The sequence below is a fragment of the Merops nubicus genome, unplaced genomic scaffold (assembly GCF_000691845.1).
Source record: "Merops nubicus isolate BGI_N331 unplaced genomic scaffold, ASM69184v1 scaffold47802, whole genome shotgun sequence".
NCBI lineage: Eukaryota > Metazoa > Chordata > Aves > Coraciiformes > Meropidae > Merops > Merops nubicus.
This window is the reverse complement of record NW_008592637.1, coordinates 462-10,768: the sequence shown is the minus strand read 5'-3', so window position 1 is coordinate 10,768 and position 10,307 is coordinate 462. Positions and strand designations below refer to the sequence as shown.

The window sequence follows — 10,307 nt, the reverse complement described above, 5'->3', positions numbered from 1 at the left end:
GTCCCTGTTTTTAAGATTTTTTTTTTTTTTTTTTTTTTTTTTTTTTTTTTTGTTGTTTTTTTTTTTTTCCCAATGGTGCTAACATAATTATTTCAGTGGTTGTTTCAAAATCTCTATTATGTGCTTTCTTGCCTTTAAAATCTAAATAGTAATTCTATTCATCAGATCTGTCATTCTGATCTGCTATTTAATAGGCACATTCAGTGAGTTCAAAGCAGAATTTGCATTTTCAGGCTTCACTCCAGCAGTATTGAGAGGATTACAAAGACCTCCCTACAGAAGGTAACATTCAGCAGAAATTCACTTTACCCAATCACATGGAGTTTCTGTTGCCTTTGTTCTCCTATGGTGTGGTTGTTTTGGGTTTTTTACCTCTCTGTAAGGGAGACTGAGCTCTCAACTTTGTCCAAAAGAAACATTTATCCTAAAATTTATATTACTGAGAAACTGATTTTAGACATAAATTGTTTCAAATTAATTAATTCTTATCATATACAGTTGATTTTAAAGCAGAAGACATGATTTATTACAAAAAGTGTTCTGTTTAAAAACTGAATGCAAATTATGTTTTTACTTTTTTTGGAAAATCAAACGTTTTTCTTATTTGTCATTTCACTTTTCTCTCTCAGATTCAATTGTTATAGAAAAATACTTTATAACAACCAGATCCAGGGTTTAAGGGATTACAAGCATGTGGCATTACTCAGTCTAAAGGTTGGCCAAAGTGGATCTAAATGTTATAAGAAATCTGAAATATATTTTAAAAGTGAAAATAGAAATATTTAACTTTTTTTTTTTTTTCAATTCAGTAAATTAATCTTTGAAAATGTTATTTGAAAATAATTTTTTTTTCGTCGACTACTTCTAATTCTTTTACTTTTTGGTCAGAGTCCAATAATATAAATGGGAAGGTTTCATTTGGGTTCATGGAATCTTCTCAGACCTCCAGTCCCTTAATCATAAAGTATTCATAATTTTCAGGTCTGCAGTTTCTTAGAGACTATTCATCTTATTACTTAATGTATGTTTTGATATGTTATGATTTTATAAGCTAACTATAAAACCATGTAATGTGAAATTTGTTTAAAGAATGACTCAGTTTAGTTCACTGTATACATAGTCCTATAAACTACATCAAAATTTGCCCTCTGGTATTTGTAGAAGTTACATGAATAAATAACAAAAGGAAACAGACAATAGAAGATGTTGATGTTAGATTACAGTGGTGATAATTTAAATGTAATTGTCCTGGTTCCGTGTAAAAAGGGGTTCAGGGCAGGACCCACACAGAACAGAACTATGTACTTACCTCTCCCCCCCTCTGAGAGAGAGAGAGAGAGAGAGAGAGAGAGACACTTTGGAAAAAAATGAAGTATATTGTTTAACAAGGAACAGAAAACAAAAAAGGGAGGTAAGGAAAATAATATATACAAAGATTAGGGGAAAAATACAAAAAATAAAATATACAAACCCCTCAGAAATGGTTTCAAGGTCCCATGGAGTGAAAGGACAACTTTCCTCTCCGAGCTCCAAGGCAGGAGTGAAATTAGCAGCCACTCCCTGCCTCTTATCAGAGTGTGTGTGGGAAGGGGAGGGAATAAAATGGTTCACCCCCACCCGGGGTCCTCCCAGTTGCTGGAAGGTCACGCCCCCATTCCAAGCCTCAAACCACAACAGTAATTAACAACAGCAATCAAATAGCATGTAAGCAAGAGATGTTTTTTTATCCAAAGTGAAAAATAATTAAGGTAGCATATTTCACAGTTTCTTGACTACTATGCTCTCTAGGGGTCCACAAACAGTTTGATTTCCATGTTGTTGGCAAATCATTGCTCTCACTGCCAATGAGTGTGAAGAATTAATTTTAAGGATACGCCTCCTGAAGTAAACTTTACCCCTAAAAGAGTCTTATGAAATAGTAGGCTAGACCTTAAAGTAACTTGTTCTATCACTTAATGATTTTGTCACCCAATTAACTACTAAATAATTCAAATGTCTTTTATTGATGTCCTCTTTCTAGCTCCATCTGAAGTAATTTTTTCATTTGATGTTGGAAACGGACCCAACGAAATTACAGTTCAATCACTTACTTCCTTAAATGACAACCAGTGGCATTATGTGAAGGCTGAGCGAAACATCAAAGAGGCATCCTTACAAGTAGATCAGCTTCCTCAAAAGTCTCGTGGTGCTCCACCTGATGGGCATATTCGCTTGCAACTCAACAGCCAGCTTTTTGTAGGTAGGCATTCATTTAACAGAATCCTTCTTAGTTATCATCATGAAAACATGAAGGGGCAGGGGGGAAGAAAAAAGATGGCAACTGTGTCTTTTGTAAACAGTTTGCATGATGAGATGGGATCCTTTGTGGAAAAAACATGGAAATGTAACTCAATAGAGATTATAGATTCAGTGCCTTAGTCTATAGTTACTGCTGGACTGGATTTTAACCAAAGTTTTCAGTTGTTCTAAGTTTGTTTGAAGAGCAATTGAAGCATCTCCATTAGCACCATTTTTTGAAAGGATGTCATCTGCTGAAGGAAGATATGTTACTTCTGTTTTTTCAAGGAAATTTTGTTGTCTTTCTTCATTCACAGGTTCTCAGGTTGCCCAGTAAAGTTGTGAATGTCTAAAGTCAGGTTGGACAAGGCTTTGAGCAACCTGATCTAATGAAAGATGTCCCTGCCTGTGGCACAGGGTTGTTTTTCAAGGTCTCTTCCAACCCAAACCATTCTATAGTTCTAGGAACCTGTTATCTAGTTTTTCACCCTTTGCTAACACATATAATCAAATAATCAAACTGTTTACTTAATGTTAGAAGTAAGAGAAAGGGACTGTTCTTTGATTTCACAAATCCAGATCTATGGTTGCTTGTGTCTAGAATGTAAAAACAACTATGACATGAGTTTATTTAGATAAAACACTGGAAATGCAGAAACAGAGTCAAAAAAAAAAAAAAAAAGCTTATATAACTATCACATAGAGCTATATAAAGCTATGTGTTATGTATATGGTAGTGTTCTTACTGTAATATTTCCATGTTGTGAATTTTTAAGTTTCTGGTGCATATGTATGTTATACAGTATAAAAGTATGTAAAGTCTGCCCAACTTTTAAATAGATCTTTATTTAGACTGACTGTGAGACACATCATACTAAATGAATATATGTTTTATTTGTTGTGTGATGGGGAGGAGTAGTCAAGGCAAATAATGTTCCAAAACTGTAGCTACAGAAACTGTGAATCCTTAGGAAAACTTTTAATGGAGAGAAAACTCTAGTGTGCTAGGTTCAGAATTCTGACCTATGCCTCAAAATTTAACAAGGGTAGAAGGTGGAGGTTAGACCAAATAAAGAATTTTATATTTTGATTATAAATATGGGAAAGGATTATATAACAAAGAAAATATACAAGATATTATCAGTAGTGGAGTTAGGAGTAGTCTTGAAATTAGTTTATATTCACAATAGAGTACTAGAGCTATTAATGGAAGGACTGGGAGATTCTCATTTGCTGTACTACAATGAATGATATTGCTGTTCTCTGACTGGACTTAACATGTAACTGTTACTATGTGAATGGTGGAAATTAGATCAGTTTGAATTTTCAAGGTCTGACCTGTGAAGTAAGACTGAAAAATGGCCTAATTCTAGTGGCATTTATGGTAATATCAAGTCTAAACAGTTTTCTAATGATTTTGACAATTAATTAATCCCTAGTTCTATTAACCCTTCTCCCAAGTGATCCAATACTGTACTGACCTTTATTGACAGTTGCATTTTCTGACAATTTCTTCTTCAGTAATTGCCCACTGAATAGAGTGATACGTTGTCAAGTAATTTGACAAAATCAAGTAAATCTGTATACATCCATCTGCTGTATGCAGCTGACAATTTAAAAATTGTTTTGACTTATCTACAAGCAAGCTGTTAGCTTGTTTTCTTCAGATAACGTTCAAGTGAATAATTGTAGTAGAAGAGTGATTCTGTCATTTTGCTTCTGGAGTAATTTTTTTTCTTTTTTCCTTTCTGAAATTTTTTGAAGATGCTGGGAGTAAATTGAAATAACATTCAGTATAGTGCTGTGTACCTTGACATCTCTTATGAGTTTGTAAAATGTTTTTAAATATTTTGGAGCAGAAATGATAAAAATGGCATTTGTTTAATTTTATTCAGTCAAAGAAGTGATCTTGAAGCATGACATTATGAATGATAGTGATTTATATGAATCATTTGTGTCATGCTTTTCCTGAATATAATTTGTGAAGGATTGCTATGATGGTAGCAAGTACTTTTGCATATTCTGTTTCTGCAATTGAAATACTGTTGTTAGTCTTTTGGATAATGCAACTTTCTATAACTCCAAACTATTCATGAGATATTTTCATGTCTTCAATTGAATATAGTTTTCTTCAGTGGAGGAAGCAATAAGACTTACTGTAAGACTACTTCCAGTGATTGTCTGCTGGTACAGACATAACCTTGTTTGTTCAAGACAGTTGAAAAATGTCTAGAGAAAAATGAGGTGTCCTAAGAATGATATTAGCAGAGGCACTCTTTACTTAGATATCATCTTGTATACCCAGTACTTGCCATAGTCATGCATCAATCCTTTACTAACTTAATAGAACTATGATATCTTCAGGCTAAACTACTCTTTCTTTATTTCTTTTAGATGTATATATTCTGGTTTTCCCATAAAAGCAACAGAAGAAAACCTAACTAAAATCTAAAGCTGTTATAAAAGTGTTCATTTTAGCAAAGTTAAAGAGAGTTCAACATCAAAACAAGAGACATGTTATGTAGAAAGCACACTTTGCTAAGCAACCAGGATTAATAAAATGTTAGCTGTTAGGAATTGTGCTAAAAATAAACAAGTGAGAACAAATGATACAACAATTACTGTTAGCGTTAGGGTTGCCTTCTACCTTTATCACATGTGCTTGGTAGTAAAGGAATATCCTGGCTGGTATTCCTCTGTAGTGAGGGGATAAACCCTCCTATTACTCAAGAATAGACACAGCCTCCAGTATGGGACAAAGTGTGAGGCCAGCCACCAGTGTGAGGTGTCATTATCTACACCATGAGACTGACAGATGGACAGACACACAGATCAGTTGATCAGTCAGTAGGATACTGAAAGAGTAAAACTGTGCCACCCATCACTGTCTCATCCCCATTTTTATTTTTCCTCTTTTTTTCCTTTCTTTTTTTCCCCTACTTTTTTTTTCCCCCTTAGTTTTTATTTTATTTTTTTTCCCAGAGGTTTTCCCTTCCCTTCCCTTCCCTTCCCTTCCCTTCCCTTCCCTTCCCTTCCCTTCCTTTCCCTTTCCTTTTTACAGACTAAAGGAAGAGAACCACCTCATTTCTGCATGTTATTCCTCTGTGAATTAACAGAAGTGCAATTTCCTTGTTTCCCATTAAAAGCTTCAAGGGTTTGCTGTAATTACTTCCTAAAAAAGAAATCAGACGTGCTTTAAAGCTATTTATAAATATTTGCACATGCAGAGGTTTGTATCTTGCAAATTCAGAATAGAGGGGGCTGTAAAACATAAAGAAGTTTTTTTATGCATCAATTCTTTTACATTTTTAAAAGCTCATATGAATTTATTTCAGGTGGGACAGCATCCAGACAGAAAGGATTTTTGGGATGCATTCGTTCATTACAGTTGAATGGAATGGCACTTGACCTAGAAGAGAGAGCAAAGATAACACCAGGAGTTGAACCAGGCTGTCCTGGACATTGTAGCAGTTATGGTAACCTGTGTCACAATGGTGGAAAATGCAGAGAGAAATACAGTGGATTCTCCTGTGACTGCACTTTCTCTGCCTATGCTGGGCCATTCTGTAAGAAAGGCAAGCATGTCTTCTAGCTTCATGAATTATTGAAAATAGGACCATACAGTCCAGAACAAGATCTTTACAGCCCTTTATAGAGATGTATAAATGCTTGAAAAATATTTATGTTTTAATGTACAGAAAAATTCAGATGAATATGTTCAATAAGTGTAAGTTTTGCTAAACACTTGTCTTTCAGAGATACACAGTTCAACACCCTCTAAATCAGGAATCACATCACCTAGGAGGATTAACATCTTTATTTAATATTAAGATATGCAACTCATTTGAATTTTTTTTTTATTATTATTATTATTATACTAGCTAGCAAATATATCTTTATGAATAAAATTTTGGTATTCTGTCTTTCAAGTCTAAATCTCAAAACTAAGACTAAATTTGGAAAACAAACCAAGAAGAAGAAGGACCTTAGACTTCTATTTACCGTATGATGAATGTGAGAACATCTGAAACAGGGCTGAGCCCACCTTTTTTCGGCAGTTTTAGAGTTCTTTGGTGATGATGTAATACTTGTAGATTACCACAAGTCATCAGGTTCAAATTTTAGGGACAGAAATTTATCTAGAAATTTTGGTATTTGCATATAATACTAATCTGCTAAAAATCACTTGCTTCCTCTGTGTATTAAAAGCATTCCAGAAAGTACTCTATGGCTTAACTGCATTAACTCTGTGTTCCTCTAAACTAGTGAGCACAACATCCATTCAGGCACCACAGACACCACAAGAATAAATGACTTGTGTGAAATCCTTCGATATCTGTCACTTTGGAGCTAATGCCACAGGGTGAGGAATGATACTTTCCTCCTCTCTAGCAAACAGGAGAAGAAAATAATAGTCATGCTCTATTATTCTGCAGGGGCAGAGTGGCTCCTGTTGTTGAAAGTTTGGGAAGGACTACAGTAATAACTTTTAATCACCTCCTGTCAAAGATACTGAGCCAGGTTACAGAAATTTCTCAAAATTTTTCTGAAGTGTAGAAGTTGTGTGCTAAAACTGTCTGATACAGTTATTTTTAACAGAAAAAGTGTGTGAGATATCACAGAGATACAGAAACACTCTCTGAGTGATTCATCCACAAGAAGATCATAATCCAGTTTATTTCCTCCATTCTCACACCTGACCAGTCTCTTTTCAGGTATGGTAAAGTTCAGTCAATATGTTAGGACTCAAACTTCTGCACTCATTTCTCCATAGAAGCAGTATACCTACAAGAAAAGACATACTGGACTTGAGGATGTAGATAAACAGGAAACAAAACAAAACAAAACAAAACAAAACAAAAAACAAAAAACAAACAAACAAAAAAACAAACAAACAAACAAAAAAACCAAACAAACAGACAAACAAACAAACAAAAAAATCAAAACAAAACAGAAAATAAGTTTAAAAATAGTTGGAAAAAAGTAATTCTTCATGCAACAATATTTGAGACATATGTAGAACTGAGCTTTTGTTCTAGCCCAAGTTGTGTCTTGTTTTTCTCTGTCATTTTAAATACTAATTCCCTTTGTATTTATTTTTCAGCTTTATCACAATAATTAAGAACATATTTTATTTTGTTATATGGCAGAAAGAAAAAAAAAAAGAGCTTTGGTCTTTTTATACATGTTATTTAAAAACTGAATTACTTTTTGTTTCAGAGATCTCTGCTTATTTTGGGACTGGCACTTCTGTAACATATAATTTTCAAGAATACTACACCTTAGCTAAAAATTCCAGTTCTCATGCTTCTTCCTTTTATGCTGACATGACACTGAACAGGGAAGCAATTACATTTGCCTTCCGAACAACACGAACACCAAGCTTGCTGCTTTATGTCAGCTCCTTCTACAAGGAATACCTGTCGATCATCCTCACCAGAAACGGTGAGTGTTCAGATAGGCCTTCTAGAAACACTAATGAACATCATAGCTGCCGACTCAGATTCACTCTGATTCCCAAACCAGAATAACAAGCTAGTCACTATCCTGTCCTGTTCTTGCTTTAAATGGTATATTGTGTTTTAGACGGAGTAAGCAATGCTTTTCACATGAAAAAACATTTTTCCTCATGTAATTTCCATTTTTGTTTAATGGAAATGTTGAGGTTTTTTTATCATATTGGCAAAAATATTTATTTCTGGACATCACTGAAAAGTGCAATAAAAGATTACATTTTTTGTTTGCTTGTTTAAAGTTTTGAAAGGAAAAGTAAAGTGTATTTGATCTGTCTGCTATTAATATGGCATATTAGATTTAGATGCAGAATAGATGTAGTATCCTCCCCAACGTGAGGTGGAACACATTTTACTCATGACTAGCCTGGGTTTGGCCTGGGCCTTGCTTTCCAAAGGATAGGTAGAATGTTGTAGTCCATCTACATCTGGGAAGGCATCTCTGACAAGAAATCCACAGTGCGTCTGAGTTCTGCTGTGAAAGAGCCTCTGTGTGATTAGATGTGTACAAACTGTATGCTAGCAGTTAACAACAAGAAATTGAAAGTGAGTTAGAAATTATTAACTGCATCTTACTGAATTGTCATCTGATCAGAGATTTACAGGTCTGGACAGTAAACATTATTCAAGGACAATACTTGCAAGGTACTGAGTTTCATTTGTTAAGTCACACTGATAGGAGTTACCAGACTAAATCTTTCTTAGCGGAACTATTAAATTATTTACTAAAATTTCTCCACAAATTTTATGTCATTATTCAGATTTGGGACTGTTTATGGCTATCTTTGTTACAACATCCTATTTCTAACTTTACTATTTCTTTTTCTGTTCCCTTCTTTCTTTTCTCCCTTATGTCAGTTTCTCATAGTTACCACCTTAAACAGATCAAACACTTGTTTTGTTCTCAAATGCACTTGTGAAGTGGGAAGTACTGATCTATGCTTCCTGTTGTGTATGTAGTCTACTATATTTTTTTATCTATTTATCCCTGCAGGAAGTTTACAGATCAGGTACAAGCTAGACAGCCATCAAGATCCTGATGTCTTCAGCATCAATATCAAAAGCATGGCTGACGGGCAACTGCAACATGTGATGATTAACAGAGAGGAGGATATGCTCTCTGTAGAGGTAATTCAGTTAGACTAAAAAAAAAAAAAAAAGAAAACTGTAATTAAAAATTAGGAGATCCAAAGCAAAATGAAGTAAGTAGTTGCAAGAGGAAATTACTGCCAAATAAACTGTGTTTTACTATCTGAAGTAAACAAAGCAAAGGTTAGCAGACTCATGATGAATGATGAACACTAAAAGTCTACATTAGAAAATCTCTTTGGTGTTCGTCTTGTCTATTTCAAAAGGTCAATGCCGCCTTATCTTTTTCTATGAAAATACAACTTGTGAATTATGTATGACTTGTGTAATTTGTTTTGGGTCTTTCATTTTGTTTTTTGTTTTCAATTATGTATCAAACTGTATACAGTATGAATATATTACCATCTATATAATACTTTCAGAGAACTTGTCTAATTTTTTCCAGTCCTTTCTGCATCAAAGCAATGTGACTATTAAAATGTTTGTTATTTTTGTAGAAATTTGATGATAAACCAGAAATATTTGATTTGCTAACAGTAGATAAAGAAGTCTTAATTTTTTAATTTATTTATTTTTTACAATTACGAGTTACAAGTTAGTATTTTGAGACTAGAGCTGAGTTTGCTTAATTATGTGTTAGTACAAGGCTTGAAGACAAATAGTTCTAGAGGTTCTAGAGGTACCCTTGTGTTCAGATCATTTACAGTATAATATCTGGCCTTTGTTAACTAAACGTTGAATGATATTTTTAAATGAAAAAAAACCCCTATGTTTTGTTTTTAAAGGTTTACACTTTTTTTTTCATCTTACAAATGAAAAAGGAGGAATCAGACAAACCAGTAAGATAAATAAAGACTTATTAAGAGGGGTGTTGAAGAAATATTAAGCTATAATAAGTGTTCTGAGGAAGCTGATCATCTATTTCCTGATTAGTCTTTTTTTCTATAGCTAACAAATGCTTCCCTCAGCTTCTTCTATTTTTTGTCTTGAGTTTATCTTCTTTTTTGCAAATTTTGACTAATATGTCTCCCATTGTTCTACTTTGTTCACCACCAAACCATTCTACAGGTTAACCAGAATCAAAAAAGGAAGTTTATCCTGTCTTCAGGCACAGAATTCAATGCAATCAAGTCTCTCACACTTGGAAAGATTTTAGGTAAGTGGAACACCACAAGGTGTTCTAAAACAGATGAAACTGGAATCATGGTACATAAAAAAAAAAAAAAATAAAAAAAAAATGACCCAAATCTCATTGAAAGATATTTTTGTCTTGAGTTTAATTAGGGATTGGGTCACAATAAAGGTAGAAACTTCAGTCTGGTTGAAATAAAAATATCATTATGGGTAAGTGATTCCTGAAAAATGACCAAGTGTGTTCCATTAACGATAAATTCACACTTCTCTCATATTTTTCTATCGAACATTAAA

General features: G+C 33.8%; 1 protein-coding gene across 1 annotated transcript; it reads left to right on the top strand.

Moving 5' to 3' along the window:
* Positions 1–2,020: 2,020 nt before the first annotated feature.
* LOC103768062 (contactin-associated protein-like 3B) lies at positions 2,021–10,035 on the top strand (the record flags this gene model as incomplete). The annotated part of the gene is made up of 5 exons (XM_008935191.1): positions 2,021–2,239; positions 5,613–5,852; positions 7,498–7,722; positions 8,785–8,918; positions 9,948–10,035. Coding segments are annotated over 5 exons (906 nt in total), but the record flags the coding sequence as incomplete, so codon positions are not given.
* Positions 10,036–10,307: the final 272 nt, after the last annotated feature.